We start from the raw sequence: 21,591 nt of genomic DNA on the forward strand, positions 1-21,591 counted from the left end.
AATCCACTCCCTCTTTCTGAATTATCTGTTCACTGTCTCATCCCCCACCCTCCAAAAGCAGCGGCTTTCCTGTGGGCACACTGCGATGGGGGTGGTGGGCTACAAGGCTCAGGAGTCATCTCCCCCTCTGGCCTCAGTTTCCTTATGTGTAAAATGATGAGGTTGGACCAGACACTCCCTTTTAACCAGGGATTCTTGGCTGTTTTTGTACTGTAGGCCTTTCTCAGGATAATGCTTTTCCAATGCATTAAATAAAGTGGGCAGGATGACAAAGTGAGCCAGTTATACTGAAAGGATGTTCTGCCTCTGTGGACCTCAGGTGAAGAGCCAGCTCTGTGCTTTAATGTGAGTAATAAGATCATGCTTGATCCTTCCAGTAGCCTGGGCTGTCTGGGAGTGAGTTGCAGTGAAGAAAGTGCAAACCTTGATTCAGTTCTTCACCACCCACCACTCCCAGGCGACAAGCTGTGTGATTCACAGGAAGTCACTTAGTGTTGCTGAACTCCCATTTCCTCAACTATAAAAGCGGAACAATAACCCTAATCTCACAGGGTTGGAGGGTTCGCAGTAACACCTACATGTAGTGAAGGTGCTGTACATGAAGGCTGCCTTCCCCTGTATTATAGATAAAGAAAGAGCTGCAGAAACGTTGTGTCCCACTCCATCACTCATCGGCTAGAAACAAAGCCAGGTGTGGGGCCCCGTGTGGTCTCAGGTCTTACTGCAGGGCTCCTCTCCTTACGCCAGGGACTGATGCTCTGCTTCACTTGATGGTTCTGCAGAGAGGAGCCTCTCTCCCAGGCCTGCCCGCGTGCTCTCTGCATGTGATCTGCAGCGCCACCTAGTGGAAGTTGGCTGTTTCTTTTCCCCTCTGGCTCATGCAGTCTCATCATTTCTTTTGCAATCAACCTTGACAGAGGTTTGTGTTTTACAAGATGTAAGAGGGAGACACTGAAAGCTCACCCAGGATAGCAGAGTTGGAGGAGGCATCAGACTCAGGTCTTTGATCAGGAAATGAAGCCAGACCAAGGCCAACATGAGGAGGGTCCCAGGGTGGGTAAGGACTGGCACTCCTAACAGACAACCATGCCAGCCTCACTCTCACAGGAGCCTTGAATTCCAAATTAACAGCTGTAACTTAGTGACAGGAATTATTGAGCCCTCATTATATATGGGAATTCCAGTTGCACTGAGTTTGAGGCATTTCCAGTGGGTTAGGTGGTCCATATTTCCAAATTTTTGTTCCTTGTATTGGTTCCTCCACTAATGAAGGACGTGCATGCTCAGTCACTCAGCCGTGTCCGGCTCTTTGCAATCCCATAGACTGTACCCCGCTAGGCTCCTCTGTCCATGGGATCCTCCAGGCAAGAATACTGGAGTGGGTTGCCATGCCCTCCTCCAGGGGATCTTCCCATCCCAGATATCAAACCCTTAACTCCTGCATCTCCTGCATTGGCAGGAGGAGCCTTTACCACTGAACCAAGGCTGCCCAAACCGCAGGCCAGCTAATGAGAATCCTGAGTAGACTTGTCTTTGTCCTACTATTACCATTTATGTCCCTCTATATTTTCCAGCTCCTCCAGAATATCACTTGTCTTTATGTATTTTGCTTTCATCAGCCCGACCCCTTGGTTACATCTCTCTTTTCTGTACTGAAGATATTCAGCCTGAGCACGGAAGTTCATTTTGCAATCCATGTCACTCACATTTCCGGTGCTTTTCCTCTTTGAACTCTTTCGCTGTGGAAATAGAAACGATTTATTCTGGAAACCTTGACTCTATTCTCATGACCTCATCTGTAAACTGTTAAATGTTTTTCATACTGATGGGGTCAAAGGGTCCCAGAACTACATCACTATGAATTCTGCCTTTGTCCCCCAATGTTCCCATCATGACTTAGATTCCATCACTATCTCTCCTCTTTTGGTGTCTTTTATGTCTGCTTCGAAAATACTTCACAGTTGTTCCCAGAGCACAGAGGGAAACAGGGAAGAGCTACCAGCAAGAATAGAGCTGGTCCAAGTGCCACAAGATAGGAGCTCGCTTTATTTTCTTTGAAGAAGGAACATCTCTCACCTCTATAAAACTATTTCAATGTGACTGAGGCTACCTTTTTTTTTTTTTTAAAGCAGAGCTCTTGGTATTCTATTCCTTTCCTCCAGAAAAAAAAAAAAAAAAGGTAATAATATCCTCTGACTTTCAGCATTCACTTTATTCTCCTGAGTTCACTTTCTTCTAGCCCCTTTCTTCACCATCTGTTTCCACCCCATCGTCTCCTGGCCGCTCATCATCACACCTTTTCACCTCTGCCCTTGCTGTTTCCTCCGCCTGGTGTGCCTTTTCTAACATGGCGCGACCTACTGCAAATCTGCACAACCCAGTCCAGACAACTTCCATTCTACTTAGAATGAATCACAACTTTCTTTTCTCTTCTATGACATGTTCTTTGCTCTTTTACGTCTAGCTTTTATTTCATTCTGCCTGATGTTAAAGCTAGCTGTTTATATGTTTCTCCTCTGTGTTGCAAATTAGGATGGGATTCTATTATCTTCTGTGATCCTCCGCATCCAGTGTTTAGAAGGTCCCCTATAATGCTAGGGCTTCCCTGGTGGCTCAGACGGTAAAGAATCTGCCTGCCATGTGGGACACCTAGGTTCGATAGCTGGGTCAGGAAGATTCCCTGAAGAAGGATATGGCAACCCACTCCAGTTTTCTTGCCTGGAAGACTCCATGGTGGGCTACAGTCCACGGGGTCACAAAGAGTCAGATACGACTAAGCAACTAACACACAGACACACTATAATGATGATTGAGACAAGATTTGGAACACTTATATTTTTCCAAGTCTCTAGAGGAGCTCAAGTAGTAAAAAGGAGCTAGCTAAAAGTCTGGGGGTGTTCAAGGCAAGGAATAACGAGGTGGGTGGGTGTCACTCACATGTAGATGGTGTCGGGTTCCAGGCATCGGATGATCAGAGAGATTGTGGTGAGCTGCTTGTCTGGGACCTGAGAGGGCATCGCACAAGGAGCCTTCGCTCCGGAGATGATGTCGTCTACGAAGCTTAGCACCGTTTCTGCCCAGAACAGCAAGGAATAGAAAAGGCATGAGAAACAGTGGTGGCCAAGCAATGTCTGGGGATAATCAACTCTATGAAAACTTAATATGCAAATCATTTGGTCCCCCATCTTCTTTTTTTTTTAAATTAATTAATTTATAGATTCCCTTGGACTGCAAGTCATTCCTAAAGGAAATCAGGACTATAAGGAGATCAAACCAGTCATTCCTAAAGGAAATCAGTCCTGAATATTCATTGGAAAGACTGATGCTGAAGCTGAAGCTCCAATACTTTGGCTACCTGATGTGAAGAACTGACTCATTGGAAAAGACCCTGATGCTGGGAAAGATTGAAGGCAGGAGGAGAAGGGGATGACAAAGGGTGAGATGGTTGGATGGCATCACCAACTTGATGGACATGAGTTTGAGCAGGTTCCAGGAGTTAGTGATGGACAGGGAGGTCTGGTGTGCTGGAGTCCATGGGCCGCAGAGAGTCGGACATGACTGTTTGACTGAACTGAGCTGAATTTATTATTTTTTAAATTTTTGGCTGCACCCAGGGGCATGTGGGATCTTAGTTCCCCAACCAGGGATAGAACTTCATATCTCTGGCATTGGAAGGTGGAGTCTTAACCCCTGGACCACCAAGGAAGTCTTGGTCCCTGATCTTCTGAAATTCCTAGTAGGGAAAGGAGATCTAGAAGGAATGATCTTTTCTGAGTGATTCACACCTAACTCATCAGTTTGGAGCCATTTGTCCAGAGTTAGTTCAGAAACAACCAAGGCAAGATGGATCCAGCACACCAGCGAGCCCTTTTATGACATGCTCTTGGCTCGGGCGGAGAACATCTGTTCTGGTCAGTGGTCACTGCCAGACCTTCACAATACCTGTGCACACCAGAAGAAGCAGTAGCCAGCTCTCCATGCCCGAAGGCAGTGCATATGTTCCAAAGCCTCCATGATAGTTTCACCAGAAGTTATTTGCCCCAAATGAGACCACCCTGCCAGTGCCCATGTTCATGCATCAGTTTTAGGAATGATTTATGTTGACCTCTCTCTATGTGTAGAGAGTAAATACTGAGGCATGAAACATTTTTCATGGGGTATTTCCACTCTTTTAACACTTCCCTCTTCCAGCAGGCCCTGGCAAAAGCAGGTCCTTGCTTTAGGACAAGCAAAACGATCTTTTGCTTGCTTGCTTTAGGACCTGGCAAAAGCTTGTCCTTGCTTTAGGACAAGACACAGGGTAATAAGCACATCTGTTTCTACATGCTTTTGCCTGGATGGGGTGGGGAGTGGGGGTTATAGCAAAGGGATTTTTTTTTTTCCCCCTGTAATCATGGCAGTGGTTAACACAGAATTATTTCCTAATTGTGGCCTAGGATAACTAGCATATTGTATTGTTGTTCCTTTGTAAGTGTGCCTAGAGGCAATGAAACGGGCACCTCTTTCGTAAACAAAGAGGAAAACAAAATCAAAACAAGACTTTGTCAGCTACTCACTATGCAAAAACTCTTAAATGGGGAAGACAACTGCTACTGCTTCTCCCTGCTCTTCCCACGTGACCCGGGGATCCTGGGGACCTGGGGCAAAGGCAGGAGGCAGGACATTTGCCTTTTCTCTTTGCTACCTTGGATCAAGATGAGCCTGCCCAGTGGGAGATGCTCACCTGTCTCCACTTTGGAGTGGTCCATCCTGTCAGTGACCTTCTCTTGACGGATGAGGTAATCTACAATCTGCACCCCGATCGGAGGCTCTGAGTGTTCCCACTCCAAGACCACAAGGGTGCTGCTAGGCTCGTGAACCGTGGACAGTCTCAGCCTGAGTGCAGACAGGAAGAAACATGAGACAAGGACCCAACCCAGACCTGGGATGTCTCCTGATACCACTGCTGGCCACCTTCCCAACTGTTACATGGTAAACTCTCTTTTTTCTAACTTTTCTTGACCAGCCACTAAAATGATGTCTTTGAGGGCCTGTCTCCTTGACTAAAAAGTAAAGATTCTTGAAGGTCCTTAAAGTCTATATTTTGTTCATCTACGGGCCCATTACAAATTGGGAACTCAACATTTATTGGTAAATAAATAAGCAGGTGAGTCAAAGATTAACAAATAGTTATATCGCACACGGTTGGTGGAGAGGGCCTTTGGAGTAACACATTATAGGCTTGAAAATATAATTTCTGGATTTGCTCTTGAAAAATTAGAAAACGCGCCTACAAGACTCATACCAAGGCCCGTTGAAGGTATTACCTGGGAGAATCCTCAAGAAGAACAGTCGGCTCAGCTTCGAGAACATTACAGGATCTGCCCTGCTGGGGGAACCCTGGCTTCCCCTCTTGCTATGGGGACTGACATCTGCTCAGTTTGGAGGTCATGTTTACAGGGGACTTTACTGGGCCAGAGAGAGCTGGACACGTGTCAAGTTCTCCTTGGGGCGATGGCCTGCATCTGCAAACTCTGGTTCTGATTTCAGTTTCTATCTTTGCTGTTGGGTTTCTATGAAGATTCTGATTCCTGATTCCAGTCTTGCATCGCTTTTCCCAATTCACTGGCTCCTCATGTCATGTCAGTTGTCCATTTTGACCACTCTTTGCCACCTCATCCCTGTTTGTGCATGGCAGAGATTCAATACTGACGTCCACTGGTATGGATTTTCTAATGATCCAAGAGGTTCCAATTCTCTGTCTTTGTTCTGACTTCATGTGTGTGCTGTAGGTTTCTCACTTGCTTCTTGTCTTTGTTCCTTCCTAGACCACTGGCTTCGGGGAGTTTTCCCAGTTCTTGATCACACCAGCCTCCTTCCCTTACATGTGTCTCTGCCATTTAGTCCCAACCTTGACTCCTCTATCTCATGACCACCCATAAGCAAGGCCCTCTAGTCTCTGCTGAGTTCAAAGATGTGTCACTGGTCTCAAGGATTCCCAGGCAAGGTCGTGTGGACGGATCACACCAAAGCAATGTTCAATTTCAATTCAACAAATGTTTATTAAGCACCCATTACTTATAAGAATATGCTTGGTGCTGAGGATCCCAGGCCAGCTCCAGTCCCTTCTTCTATGGAGTGGTCGCCAGACCAACATACAATTATACATGTGATTGTAATCACATGTGAGAAGAACTCTAACAAGAAATCATGGGAGACTGTGGGAGCAACAGCAAGGAATTCAACTGGTGGGGAAATAATACAAACCACATGCTCTTCAGTGGCTTACTAGGAAGGAGTGCATAGTTTGCATATGACAGTAAAGATGGAGCAGAAACAAAGCAGTGCAAATACTGACAAATTCATTAATTAGAATCATATGCACAGGGCTATTTTGAAGGAAAAAAGCATTAGGAAGCTTCAGTAACTAAGGCTTACTAAGGATTCAGAATCTGTGAAAATAGGGACCAAGGCTGTGGACTCTACCGAGAAATAGGACTGTGTATGATTTACGCTTGTGTAGAACTAGGGTGCATCTCTATATCCAACTACTGATAAAAATTCAAGAAATTAAGGTCTGGTGATGGGAGAAGTGATTAGAGTTGACAAGGAAAGCAAAATCCTTAATAGACTTTCCTGTTTATGGAAATTTAGCCCAATTTGATTTTTTGCTGTGACATTTAGTCAATGCAGCTTTAGAAATGAAATCAGCTCACACTAATAACTGGATTTTGTGTCCACCTGATGATAACAATTTGGTGGCTTCAGTATTTCAAAGGTAGCTGTTTTAATTGGTGAATCAGTCTAGAAGCACCATGTTTTAGGGTCTCCCTTTCTACAAAAAGAAAGAGCTTTTACTCATAATGAGCTTGATTCCCTTTGAGCTAAGAGGTCCAAGTTATGGCTATAAAGATCAAGAAGCCAGTGGCTGGTGTGTCTAAAATTACCCAAATAGAAAAGACCTAAGGAGACATCGGACTTGTAATGACCCTCCACCACTGTGTTCTCTTGGTTCTCGGTGTTCTTCCGGCTAGGTCCTGGCCCTCTAACGCCCACCCGCACTTGCATGGAACAGACCAGAGGGCAGGGTGCACCCAGGCCAGCCTCTCACGTGCGCGTTTCCTCCTACCCTCTTGCTCCCACTTCCTCAGCCCTCCAGTTACCAGGCCCTGATCCTCTCTCTGGGCTCTCTTTGCCTGACAATTCATGGGGCCAGGCTTCTCTAGCTCATCTGACCAGGCCTCTTTAGTAGACACAGTATTTCTGGGCCTCACTCCCATGGTTGAAGCCCCACTGGAGACTAACAGGGGCTCCTGCCCTTTACATGAGTCCAGCCACTTCTGTTCAGCCTTCCTCAGAGGGGATGGAATCCAGGGATGGAAACCAGACATGTTCATTCTCAGCGACCTTTGAGCCCTTTGCACTTTCTTCAACCCTCAAATGCAGATACCCCTTAACACGCGTCCTTGACCTGCCATTCTTCCTGGTTGATAGTCAATCTGGAGCATCCTTTCTCCTAGCTCTGGTTCTGTTTCTCATTTCTTTGGGGCTGAGTTCAACCTTCTTACTAGTAGGTACTTTTTTACAGAGCTCAGATCATCTTTCCTGCTGACCAGTGACCATATCTGTAAGACTGTCCCTCTATAACTCTAAGGCAGGTCCAGAGGGAGTCAACCTCCTCCTCAAACCTGCTTCTCCTGGGATGCTTCTTTTCTCAGTTGTAGCCTATTCATCTTCCCAGCCACTCCAGTCATAAGTCTTAAGTCCATTCTCAACTTCTTCCTTCCTTCTCACTTCCATACTCAACCAGTCACCAAACTCTACTGGTTTGACCCAAAGTCATTTCTCAGAGGTATCCTCTCTGCACTATGATGGCTAAGACCACGGTCTCTCAGCTATGGCTCTGCTTCCTGTTCTATGACTGTACAAAAAGCTATTCAGTCCATCTGAGTCCATTTCCTTGTCTATTAAAGGGGAAGGGTGGTAATAGTACTTTACTGCCCGACACGGTGCCAGTCACCCAGTAAGTGTGCTTTTGGCCTGGGCCTTATAATTCATGTCTAACTTCATCCACTTCTAGCACATTTTCCCCTCTTAGCTTTAAGTCATGTTGTCCTGCTTTTTCTACCTTCAGGGAGAAATTCAAGTGCCATCTCCTTCATAAAGCTCAAGTGCCATCTCCTTCATAAAGCCTTCATTATTCTTCAGATTCACACTTGACCATTCCCTTTTCACCTTGTCTTTAAATGTCTCATATAACTTTTTTGGGGGGCGCACCACATGGAAAGTGGTATCTTAGTTCCCCAGACCAGGGATCACCCCTACCCCCTGCCCCCTGCCCCCTGCCCCCTGCAGTGGAAGCACAGAGTCTTAACTACTGGACCACCAGGGAAGTCCTTGTCTCAAATAGTTCTTACCAAACCATCCCCCCTACTGCCTCCCCTGAAAGACTGAAAGTGCCCCGAAGGCAGGTACTGCACCATCTTTTCCTTTCTGTTCCCCAGTACCCAGCCCATTGCCTGGAAAATAGTGAACAATCTTTAATATACGTTTGCAGGATAATGCTAAGGCATGCCAGCAAGGGAAAGCCCAGAAAGGAGGGACTTGTACACGGGCTGAGGGAGAGGCGCGCAGGTGGGGAGTCCGTCAGCTCCGAAAGCAGTGGAGTCACATCGACACCAGTCCTCGATGACGTCTCCGGTTCCCGAGCACCAGAGAGAGCTCATGGTGGCCTCCAGCAAAAGCTGCAAGGGAGGGCAGAGACAAGAATGAGCGTCAGGGAGCCAGGGCCAGGTCATCAGACTCTAGAGACGGAGTTATCAGGGCTCTGCTTGGCCCTAAATAAGTCCAGCCAGCCCACTGCAGCACCACCTCTCCATGTATTTCGACCCCAGGGGCATGTTTCTGGGAAAGCTGGACCTCGGAGGACCTAGAGGGTGTCCCTGTCTCATTAGCATCCCTGTGGTTCATCCCTGTGGTTGAGGGCTGGCACCTTGGGAGCCAGTCTTATCCCACCTTGCCTCTCCCTCCCATTCTGCACCAGCATTCCACACTCTGGCCCTAGCAACACGACTTCGTCTCCATCCACTCTGCGGGGCTGGCTTTCAGCGCCTTCCCCTTGGCCCATAGGCACTCGGCCTTTTCTCAGATGCCTCTCAGGGCATCCTCCTCTGCCCTCTTCACCCTGTCCCAGTATGTCCTCTCTACTCCTTCAGCAGACCTTGCATCTCGCTCACAGTATGTATGCGATTCTGCCTTGGGTTGTGATTACGCATCATGCCTCTCTTTCCTCATGGAAGGTAGAAATCACGTGGCATGCAGGCTGAGACCCGGGCTCTGGAGCAGTCCCTCTGGGTGAGGACTCCAGCTCTGCCACCCCCTGCCCTGTGACCTTGGGCAAATGGCATAAATTCAGGTTCCTCAATGGTAAAATGGGATAAAAACAGCACTTTCCCTATGAGGATGTTGTGTCAATTAAATGAAACAAATATATGCCAAGGAGCATGGCAGAGTGCCTATACTAATGCACACATTGAATTGAAGGAAGTGACGGTCGCTCAGTTGTGCCCGACTCTTTGTGACCCCAGGGACTGTCCTCTGTCCATGGAATTCTCCAGGCAAGAATACTGGAGTGCGTAGCCATTGCCTTCTCCAGAGGATCTTCCCAACCCAGGGAGTGAACCCAGGTCTCCTGCATTGCAGTCAGATTCTCTACCATCTGAGCCACCAGGGAAGCCCAAGAATACTGGAGTGGGTAGCCTATCCCTTCTCCAGGGGATCTTTCTGACCCAAGAATTGAGCCAGGGTCCCTTGTGTTGCAGGCAGATTCTTTACCAGCGGAGCTAACAGGGAAGCCCGGTGCACACAATAGTCGTATGTAAATAGTACATGTTAGTCATCAATAAATACCGACAATTGTTATTGTCTTTAAAAGACAGGGTCGGGTCTTATGAGGAAGCTTGTAAATACCACAGAAGCTAGAACAATTCTTCACATACAGTGGTTTCACAGCAGATATTCACTGTTCAATGAAAGGACAATAAGATAACATTAGATCAGTGAGGGAACAGAACTTGTGAGAGAGGCAAGTCCCTGGTGAAGAAGTGGGAGGTCCTGAGGGGTACTGATCCCTCAATGCCTGCCCCCCTCCAACATCCCAACCCCAAGCTCAGGGTTGGGGAGAGCCTGAGATGGCCACAGGGCAAGCCCAGAGCTTTCTCTCAGGGCAACTCAACCTCTGCAGCATCTGCTTTCCCTGTGGTTCTCTTCCCTCGGTTCCACCCTCACCATGAAGTGAAGTGAAGTGAAGTGAAGTAGCTCAGTCATGTCCGACTCTTTGCGACCCTGTGGACTGCAGCCTACCAGGCTCCTCCGTCCATGGGATTCTCCAGGCAAGAATACTGAATGGGTTGCCATTTCCTTCTTCACCACCCTCACCATACCCACACATAATTGATAAGTTAGAGAAAGGACACAGCTATCCTGGAAAATGTTAGGCCAAAGAATTAAAGAAAGAAAAAACAAAAAAAACAGAAAAGAAGAAGTAAAAGAAGAGATAATCCTGAAAAACCAACATGTCCAAGCCCAAAGCCAGTAGCCTATGTCCCACCCATGGCAGGTTAGATAAAATACGTAAAGTCCACACCGATACTCCCCTCCCACACCACCCACCTTGGAAAGGGTGGAAAGGGAGCCTCTAGGGAGCAGGGGCCGGGTCATTCTCCATTATCAGTACTATCTGTGTAGAGTTTTCAAGTTTACAAAGCCCTTTCAGATGCTAAACCTTTGTAACAGAGCAGAGCCCTGAGGGCCTTCCCCCTCATCCTTTGCTCTAGCTCCTCTCTGAAGTACCTAGATAATAGTATCTGATGCACATTTCCTGAGTTGTTTTACAGATGTAAACCTCCCACCAAATGGAAGATGTGCCTATTTGATGACCAGGCTTCCTGGAACCTAAGGACGGCGTGGATAATGTTAACCCGAGACACTATCCCATTCCCTCACCATCAGCCATTCAGAGAATTGCTCACCATGCATTCATCACATACCCCCTCCCTCACCTAGCCTTTAAAACTGTTTTGCTGAAACCCTTCTAGGAGTTTAGGGTTTTGGAGCACAAGCCACCATCCTTGTATTGGCAACCTTCACAATACAAGCTGCCTTTTCCTTCACCACGACCTGGTGTCAGTAGATTGGCTTTACCATGCGCAGCTGAGTAGGCCTGAGTTTGGATCAGTGACACTTTAATTTGAGCTCCATGATAAACCATTATCACAATTCACAGTGGAAGACACTTACAGAGTCCAAGAGGTTAGGTCACCGTGAACTTGCTCATGGTCACAGGTTAGTAAATGGGCAACAGAATGGATTTGGTACCTCAGGCTAGATGGATACATAAAGCTGTCTTGATTAATCCGCTAGCTCCCAAGATGAAGCCTGGTCCATACTAAGTGCTCACTTCATGTTTTCCTGGACTGAACTATATTAATATATATATATATATATATATACACACACACACACACACACACACACACACACATATATATAAATACATACATAAAGATACATATATATATATATTTTTTTTTTTTTAACTAGGAAAACAGAAAACCTTTGAGATGAACAGAATGAAGAGGATTTCATGGCTGCTGCTTTAGAGTCTTTAATCAACTATTACTGATTAAGCACCTATAAAGACCATTTCCTGTGCTAAGCATTAAGGATACAATGCGAAGGTAAATATGGCCCCTGCTTGCATTAAGTCTTACAGTTAAATAATAAACAAAAATTACATAAATAACCACAACTGTGACAAGGACTCCAGAAAAGAGTGAGATGGTGGCAGGAGGCACAAGGAGGGGGCCCGTACCACAGAAGAGTGTGGGAATGCCTCGGTGAGACAGGAGGGGTAGATCAAGAGTAATCGAGTCACAAAAGTTGGAGAAGTGTTCCAGGTAGGAAAAAAAACAACATTAAGAAGACTTTAGCCTGTATGAGACTTTACTTCTAACATCAACTGAGAAAAAGTTTATCTGGCTGTGAGAGAGAGCAGGGCCAAAGAGATGCTCAGGAAGTGGGAGGGAGATAGGGTTGATTACAGAGAGCCCTTGGACACTGTGTGGGAGGCTGTCACATTCTAAGAGAAACAAGAAGTCATCAGAATGTTTCACACAAGGGAGCAACATGACCAGATTTTCCTCCCAGAGGCGTAAAGACCGACATGATGACAAACATTCTGAATGCCATTTCAGACCATTCCCTGCAAGTTCCTCCTCTTTAAATTCTATGCAAGAGCTAACTGCGAAGGTAGGTTGAGGGTACCAGAGAGGAATTGAGAGGGACATAGGAAAGGGGCAAAGTAGGTGACTAAATAACTAATCCCACTAGGGGATTGTAGTAAAGAAAAAGTATGGGAGACCCTGTAACTTACTAATCACTCAAGAAAGTAGGTTTGCTTAACCAAGACCAAGTGGGCTTGCTTAGCAACAGAACCATGCTCCGGAAGCATGGGGCATGCCCCCCAAAATCAAACAATGGCGGCACGAGACCCACATCCTGCCCAGTGAGCCCAGTCAGTTAATGACTCCTAGGACATGCTCTCTGCACACACAAAAGTCAACAATTTATAGGAAAGTGACATTTCAAAGTGAAAGGCCTTCATCGTGCGTGCATGCGTGTTTAGTTGCTTCAGCTGTGTCCGACTCTTTGTGACCCCATGGACTGTAGCTTGCCAGGCTCCTCTGTCCATGGGATTCTCCAGGCAAGAATACTGGAGAGGGTTGCCAGGGGATCTTCCTGACCCAGGGATCGAACCCTCATATTTTACATCTCTTGCATTGGCAGGCAGGTTCTTTACCACTAGCACTACCTGGGAAGCCCGCCCTCATTGTAATGAGACCTAAACTAATTTTTCCATAGTGCCATGACAGTCCTAGCCTGCTCATATAGGAAAACTCCCCTGCTCAACCCAGAGAAGGAACTGATGGAAGCGTTATGTCTATTCAAGAATGAGGAAAAAAGTGTTTTTTTTTTCCCCTCCTCACTCTTCCTTTGATTATAAAACTGTAGCCTACTAAGTTCTCAGTGCCGAGCCCCCTCTAACCTGCCCATTTATAAACCTCACAAACACCTTGTTCTAATAAGTCACTTCTTATCTATCACTTTGCCTCTCACTGAATTCTTTCTGTGCTAAGGCATCAAGGACTGGATCTCCTTGGAGCACACCCTGAAATGTCTGAAGTGATTTCAGAATCAAGAAGGTATGATTTGGGAAAGAAAGAGAAGGGAAAATCACATTTTTCTTTGTACCTCCAATGTGCCAGGCATTGCATAGGAGTCCTGGTTTGTCATTAGATTTAATTCTGACTCTAAAAAAGAAATCTAATTTCCAATTTTTATTATTTTTTTCTAAGGATAGCAGCTGAACTTTCAAGTTCATCTATTCATTCACGATGGATATCCATTCATGTTGGCCTGGGAAAGTAAGGGAGGGTCATGTTTGAGCTGGAACTTGGAAGTAACAATAGGAGTCTGCCAGTGGCAGTAATGTGGGAGAAAGCACTTTTGGGAGACAGAGTTGAAAATCTGAAGGACCAGAAGCATGGGAGAAAACATTCTGTGTTTAAGGAGATACAAGGAGTTAAATTTTAGAGAATAAAGTGTAGCGTGGGTGCAGCCTAACCATGTAAGTGAAGACAAAATTGGATAGTGAACTGCCCTTGTTAATGATGTGCTAAGGAGTGTGGCAATAGATTCTACAGAGCCACTGAATTACTTTGCTGCTTTATGATCAGGAGTGCATATTAGACTAATTAGTTAGATGACTCTGACTGGTCTAACAGGGAACCAGTTATTATTATTACCAGGCGACGGTAATAAGATGGTGGCCTGATATTACAGTGGATGACTGAAATACAATCCATGTGTGCTCAGTCACTCAGTTGTGTCCAACTCTTTGCGACCCTTTGGACTGTAGCCCACCAGGCCCCTCTGTCCACGGGATTTCCTAGGCAAGAATACTGGAGTGGGTTGCCATTTCCTCCTCTAAGCAATTGTCCTGACCCAAGGATTGAATCCCTGTTTCCTGTGTCTCCTGCACTGCAGGCCGATTCATTACCCACTGAACTGCTTTCCAGGTGGTGCTAGTGGCATAGAACCCACCAGCTAATGCAGGAGATGTAAGAGCTATGGGTTCAATCAATGGGATGGGAAGATCCCCTGGAGAAGGGCATGGCAACCCACTCCAGCATTCTTGCCTGGAGAATCCCACGGGCAGAGGAGCCTAGTGGGCTACCGTCCATTGGGTCACAAAGAGTTGGATACAGCTGAAGCAACTTAACATGACTGAAATATAACAGTTAAGCTGTGACAGGGGGTTTGATAAAAAGAGGATGGATTTGAGATATCTGTGGCCCTTGGTGATGGAATAGATGTCAGGGACAAGAAAAGTATAGGAAACATCCTTGGTCTCCAATTTGGGCAACTTCATAGAAAATAATGTCTTTCACTGAGATGGAAGCATGGCAGGTATGGCTTAGGGTGGAAGATGGTGAGTTTGTTGGATGTGAGACAGCTGGTTGGTTATATGGCTTGATTTAAAAAGTGAAGTTGCTCAGTTGTGTCCAACTCTTTGTGATCCCAGGGACTGCAGCCTGCCAGGCTCCTCTGTCCATGGGATTTTCCAGGCAAAAACAGTGGTTTGACTTACATGTTTTTAAACTGCAATCACAGACTAGACTGAAATATGGCATTAGGGAGTATTTAGTCCAACAGAAGGAAGAGAATAAGGCCAAGATGTTGGAAAATTGGCTCGAAGATCCATCAAAGAGGTGGGGATAGGAACACACCAAGTTACGAATGCCAGGACTCAGCTCCCCTCCCCTGGTCCTTGGCTTCATCACTCCTCATCTCCATCCTTTGGGAGAAAGAGTACAATTAGAAAGAAAAGCACAGGAGCAGAGAGAATGGTGAAGACAGAATACGTCTAAGGAAGATGAGCGAGGAGAAACAGGGCACAGTGACTGAACTCCAGTTCAGGCCACCTTTCTATGTGCTTAGAAATTCAGGGTTCAAAATATGGCCAGATAGGAGAGAGGTTGAGAGATGCCTCCTAAGACCAGTGCAGGGAGACAGGAAGGGGCTAAGTTCTGGCTAGCAGGGGATCCAGAAAAGGGGGCTGCTAAAGACGAAACTTCCTCCAGCTTCCTCATTCTGCTGGTGTTGGCCCTACAGGAAGCAGGGGCGCCAACACCCCCCACTCTCCCACCAAGCTCATCCCTGTCTGCAGCTTCACATGCCCCGCCCGTCTCATAGGATGGTTCTGTGCATGAGCGCCGTGACTCTGCTGTTTCCAGCCAAGCGTACAGGAGCGCCTGGGTACCAACTGAAGCAGCCTGGGCCGCTCACAGAAGGACAGGTTAGGGGAGGGCCGGGCATTGGATTAAAAGCACTGCAGCTTTGGGTTTCCATGGTGACACAAGCCCCGCCTTCTCTTCATCCTTTCAAGCCCACCTCCCGTGGTCTCTCTTCTCCCACTTCTCTTCCCATAGTCACTTCTATCAGAGTGAAGAGAAATTTGTAGGCCAAAGGAACAATTTATCTTTTTGTTCCTGTGAAAAACCTTATTTTCAAACAGCCAATGAAATATCTGTGGTGGAGGCAGAGGGGCGAGAGAAACACATACACACACGCAAAATCCTTCCTATTGGTTTGAGTATCACCTATGAAACCAACTGTGACACACCAGGTGTTCCTTAAAAGAGAAAAGAGAAAGCAATTAACACCCCACCTGGGTACACACACGTCTCAGGCCTGCAAGCAGCTCACTGCTGCGACTCTACCGTACCTTGTCCCCAAGGTGGGCTTTGTCTAGAGTCTCAGAAGTCCCCCACCTTGAGCTTTTGCGTTTATTTTTGTCATTGTCATTGTCGTTGCTGTTGCCTGTGTTTTGACTCACCCTGTTCGTCACATCCTTGAGGAGATCAGAGAGCTAGGGAGTGAGGTAAGCCTGCCTTTACTGTACTTATTCAGTTTATCCTTAGGGGTCCATTTATTTCCTCCTAGCACCTTGGGAGACGGATCAGCAGAAGAAAAGCAGATGTGGTTGGGGGAAACCTCATGACCTAGCTTCGTAAGAGAAGGCGGGAAGATCTACATCGATTTGGAGTTTTAGAGTCAGAGTGATCGCCAGGAAAGCAGCCCGTCCAGGCTAAGGTGGGCAGACCTTTCCCTTGGGGACCTGTATACCTAAGGTGCTCCTTCTAGTCTGGCTGCAGCTGGTCCCAGGTTTGGATCAGTTAGGAGAGCTGGTCCACCTGCCATGCCAACAAGAAGGGGTGGTATTGCTGAACCTCCTCCCATGACCATCCCATCCTGAGGCTTTCTGAACACTGTTTTGGTGCCTATGATTGCGATAACGCCCCATCACCCTCTTTCCTACCAGCCTTTGTTGCTCACAGACCTGTACAAATGCTGAGCAGTGACTCCTGAGTCATCACCACGAGTGACGCGAAGGCACTGACTGGATTTAACATGCAAATATGCAAATCTAAGCAAATTAGATGCCTGGAGTAGTTAAAAAAAAAAAAATTCCTGCTCTCCATGTCCGTAGCCTGGAGCTCAGCTGACCCGGTGACGTCCTCAGGCCGTTTGCAGAGCCCTCTGTTGTTGTTGATGCCACCCTGAGCCACCAGTCCCAGGCCTCTTACCCTCTGGGTCTGGTTGTTGGTCACCAGCTCATAGATGGGGGCGGCTCTGGTCACCTCCAGCAGAACTGGCTCGGCAGGGGTGTCAGGGCTGGATGTCACGTGACACAGCGGGCAGGACGAGGGGCATCGGCCCTTGCTCTGGCACTCCGTGCGGACTCCGGCTGCCACACGCTTGGTGCCAGACTCTGACAGGCTCGCGATGTACTCGGGGAACGTCAGCACCTTGGGGTCTCTTTCCCGCTCCTCTGACTCGTCGGATGGGGAGTTGCCTGCCAGACACAGAATGAAAGGGAGCAGTGAGGGAGGGGAAGCAGCAGGGACTTGTGTGGCCTCGTGGCCCCTGAGTGCTGGAGTCAGGCCCTCGAGAAGTCAGAAAACGTCTGTGAGGGGTAAGGATGGGATGCTGTCATCCCACTCAGTTTGGGGAACCCATACTCTCAGAAAACTACAGAGTTGGAAATAGTCTTTCCAAATGTGAGACAGTTTTTTTTTCTTCCTTTCTGAGTGTCATGAGCTCCACGAATCATTTCAGAGGGATGCTTCTGCAGTATCTGTGTGGGTTTTATGACTACCATCAATAACATAAACAATAATAGCAGTGATTATTCTATGAATCACTCTCTTCATCCCAAAATGAAGGTATCAATAATACCTGCCCCTAGCATTGTGTAATAAATAAACAGCCAACCATTCTTCAAACACAAAACACAATGACTAGTGCATGTCAAATCACCATCGTTATGGTTTTAATCATAACTAACAGTAAGATTCATCAAGTCTGAACTATGAAAGTGAGAGCTGTTTAAGACCTCCCTGAACCTCAACTGCAGCTCTCTGCATGAGTTCTATCATCACACCCATTTTACAGACGGGGAGAGTGAATCCAAGCGCCTCAAGAAGACACAGCTAATATATACTGTGAGATCTGAATCCTAAAGCCTTTAAGTCATAGGGAAGAATAGGACTTCCTCTGCTTCATTATCAGTTGATGTATGGAAGATGGGGAGGGGATCTTGACTTTTTCAAAAAGAGTTGTACTCCAGAGCCTGAGAGATGGATCCGTATTGCTCTTGACTGATGAGTAAAAGGTAGTTGGGGAGGCTCTTGATTTATATTTGGTGACAAACAGTGGAAATGCCTGCCAGAAAAGAAGTGTTCGCTCTGTACCGAAGAAAGCACTGCTTGGTATTTCTTTTCCAAGCCTTCATGACTTGTCATCTAAGTTATTAAGTCTAAAGGAAGATGGAAGTAGAATCTGCTGACAAAACAAACTCTGGGTTCCTTAGGTGATCTCTGGTCCTTTGTGCACAGTTGTATGCCTGAACATGAAAAAATTTCAGGGGGACACCTGGGCTTTCGGAAACCATGGGCAGATACAACAGGCATTCCTTCTGCTCCTCAGGCTCATTCAGGGTGCCATCCTGGGTGGACTGGATCTTTGGGGGAACTGTTTGGAATGATCTACAAAGTGGTTCCAGAAGGTGATAGCTTTCAGCAGAGCCCCCTCTTACAGGGTTCAGGGAGCGCTGCTATTCCCCTTGTTTGCGATGTAATGTAAGACCATTTGGAAGAGTCCAGAGGTATTTCAGCACTATCATTTCCCACATGAGCGTCATCACTATGCGGAGAAGGCATTTTTTACCAGCAGCTCCATTGACACCAGACTCCTTCTTTGTGCAAAGGCAAAGACTCACTCAGAGACTATAAATATAGAATATCATTTATTTCACACTCACATTTTGTTTAATAAGAGATCCGAGATTGAGCTCAAGCCCTTGCTAGGTTATAAGAGAACTAAGTAACTGCACACACCAAAACCAAGAATGATGGCCTCAAATGGAAGGTCCAGGAGCCCACAGCAGTTAACCTCAAAGTCACTCCAAGCCATGTGCAAATCTTGATTGATACTCAGGCTCACGCAATTCAGTCCACCTCACAGCTGGGAGTGTTCATAAAGTGGCCATGACCTGGCAGGAGTCCCCACCCAGCCCCTTGGCCAGGCTTCCATTCTTCTTCAACAGGCTGCGTGAACTGGGCTGCAAAAAGTGGGGTGGGGTGAGAGCTTTGCATCCATGATGTGACTTCTAGAAAAGCAGGCCCTCATTCATTGAGAGAGTAAAGGAATTAAAAAAAAAAAAATCAGTAGAGATCATGCTTCTTTTCAAGATAAGATTTAAAACATTTCACTGTGCAAGCTTTGCTGGAGAGCCTGAGGGTCTCCGGCTGGCCCTATGCCCCTCCCTCACATGCATTTCATTATCCATCCACATGTTATCTCAACCTCCTGGTTGAGAAAGTAATTCAAAAGGCTTGGAAAAGCACTTCTATGAAATGACCACTAGATGGTGATATAAAGTCTAAAATGACTTCAGTGAAAGGAAAGAAAAGGTGTGATAAATTCATCATGGCTGTTTTGGACAGAAGAGATACTTATGGAAAAGTAATGCCTGGCTACTTAAAAAAAATGTGATGGTACAATTTCCATTCAATCAAATAACAAAAAGTTGAGTAAAACAAACTCCATAAAACTTATGTGGAGAAAAATAGAGTGAGAGGCACAATTGTGAGAAACACAAGATAATGAAAATAAAATTCAGAGGGAAAATTAAAGTCCCCCTCAATATCCTTCATATGAAGTATAAATTACTTCAAGCGGAAAATAATATGGCATCAAATTTCTTTTTGCTCACCTTTAATTCCCAAATACCCAAAAATTCCCTCTAGATCCCAGAACACACATTCGTATATATATGACATATGGTGGTGGTTCAGTCGCTAAGTCGTGTCCAACTCTTGAGACCCCATGGGCTGTAGCCTGCCAGGCTTCTCTGTCCATGGGATTCTCCAGGCAGGGAATACTGGAGTGGGTTGCCATTTCCTTCTCCAGGGGATCTTCCCGACCCAGGAATTAAACCTGGGTCTCCTGCATTTGCAGACAGATTCTTGACTGAATGAACTTTGAGGGAAGCCACAATACATGACAAATAACCCCTGCCCATTCACCACTTAGGGTGCACCAGCTAGTAGACAAATTTGGCCACTAGAGGGCGCTGCACCTCAAACACAGTGGAGCTGAGTGACAGCCTCCCTGCCCTCCAATGCTCCATCATTAAGGCTTGTAATTGCTGTAAACATTTGAGGGGTTGTTCCTCTTGCTGCTGTCTTCTGGCTTTCCCAATTAAAGTCAAGATGCAACTAATCCCCTTCGATATCCTTCAGCCCTGGATTGGTGCAAGGTTAGGACACAGAGAAGCACAGGAAGCGGTTTACAGAGGAAGATGGTGGGAGGCCACCAAATTCTTGGTTTCATCAGAACTGTTATTTTCCTTCTCCTGAAAATATTCAGCCCCATATAGAGCAGGTCCTGCTGGAGGCCAAGACGAACTGCCCCTCTGGTCCCCTCGTCATGCAGGATGGAGCTGTCAGGAGAGGAGCGAGATTTACACAGAAGCAACGAGCAGCTAACTCCCCAAAGCCATCTATTCAGGCTCCAGCGAAGAATAGAGATGTGTGTATGAGAGAGATTTTTCAAAAAGGAAATGCATTTTCCATGCACTGTTAAAGATACAATTGGGAAATACTCCTTAAAATGATGGAGTCTGGTGGTGAAAGCCCATATAAATCTCCCTTTGCCCAAAGAGAGCACCAATAACCATCATGTCTGTGGTGAGCGGAAGAAGAGTTTCGAATCCTAAACGCGGCAGGACAGTTTGATCTTTGACATCTGCTTTTAACCCCATCCTGGGTGCTGGAGTGGGCGGTGGCGAGGTCTGGAAGTGGAAGGAGGAGACACTGCTGTATTTCCTCAAGGCTCAATGCCTGCCTTCGTCCACTGCCCACTCCAGTTACAATCTTTTCCTACTTTGTCCCTCTTCTACCTTCTAGGTCCCGGGTAGAAAGGTAGAGATGCTCTAGTGATTCAAGACATGCTATTGTCTCTTAATAGAATGAATATTCTATTTCAACAAACACACAATTTCTGGACATAAATAAGTTACAGTTAAGGTCTTGGTCGGATGGCATCATCAACCAATGGACATGAGTTTGAGCAAACTCTGGGAGATAGTGAAGGACCCGGAAGCCTGGCATGCTGCAGTCCATGGGGTCGCAAAGAGTCAGACACAACTGAGTAACTGAATAACGACAAAGATCTTAAAAGACTGTAACTGACAAAGGTGCCTTCTGACTAAAACTACTCATGTGCCCCCCCCACTCACCCCAATTTGCAAAATTTACCCCTCTGCTCTCAGAGGAGGCTTTGGGGTCCTCATCACACTTAGCTTTCTTACAAGCAGAACAGCCAACCTGGAAAGTCGTTAACAACCCCAAACTGCAAAGCATTTTGCAAATACAGTTTGCTATAAATAAATGCCATTTGCTTTAGGCTAAATCTGTATCCTACAGCACACAGCGGATGACTGTCCCCAATAGAATATCGTGGTATGAGATTATTGGCATCCTCAGTGTTCACAATCTCTTTGAGGATGTGCCTGTGGCCTTAGGCCTGTGCATATTGACCCACCTAGACTCAGGAGCATAGGAGGATGATAATAAAAGTGACTGACCATCCTCATGCAGGGTCTGCTTTGCTGCTGGAAACTGACAGGTCATGAGGGTGAATTAGTTGTTATGAAGTAAATTGGTACAATTCCTGTAGGATTCTGGGGCTGCCTAAGACTCTCTCTCCTGAGTTGGTGCCCAAGGCAATGAGATGCTAATGACATCACAGCTAGAACTACAGAGGCAGTTCATTAGGCAGCAAAAAATCAAATGCAAACTCATCAGATCCCAGCTTTTGGAGACAGCTTAGGACCCGCAGGAAAGAAGGCTTGACATGGGGTAAATTAAGCACAGCCACAGAGAACTGTACCCTGAAGCTGACACCCTGATGCCCCTGTACTAC

At 46.4% G+C, this 21,591-nt stretch overlaps 1 protein-coding gene across 2 annotated transcripts in view; it reads right to left on the reverse strand.

The window, feature by feature from the left end:
* ASTN1 (astrotactin 1) overlaps positions 1 to 21,591 on the reverse strand; it is a 343,197-nt gene that overhangs the window by 21,664 nt on the left and 299,942 nt on the right. For both annotated transcript variants that reach the window (XM_043924291.1, XM_043924289.1), the window contains exons 17-20: positions 16,689 to 16,957; positions 8,590 to 8,723; positions 4,724 to 4,875; positions 2,938 to 3,073 (exon numbers count right to left, since the gene is read on the reverse strand). In XM_043924291.1, the coding sequence (XP_043780226.1) occupies positions 2,938 to 3,073; positions 4,724 to 4,875; positions 8,590 to 8,723; positions 16,689 to 16,957 (691 nt within the window). The remainder of the gene's footprint in view (positions 1 to 2,937; positions 3,074 to 4,723; positions 4,876 to 8,589; positions 8,724 to 16,688; positions 16,958 to 21,591) is intronic.

Source organism: Cervus elaphus, chromosome 14 (genome assembly GCF_910594005.1).
Source record: "Cervus elaphus chromosome 14, mCerEla1.1, whole genome shotgun sequence".
Lineage (NCBI taxonomy): Eukaryota > Metazoa > Chordata > Mammalia > Artiodactyla > Cervidae > Cervus > Cervus elaphus.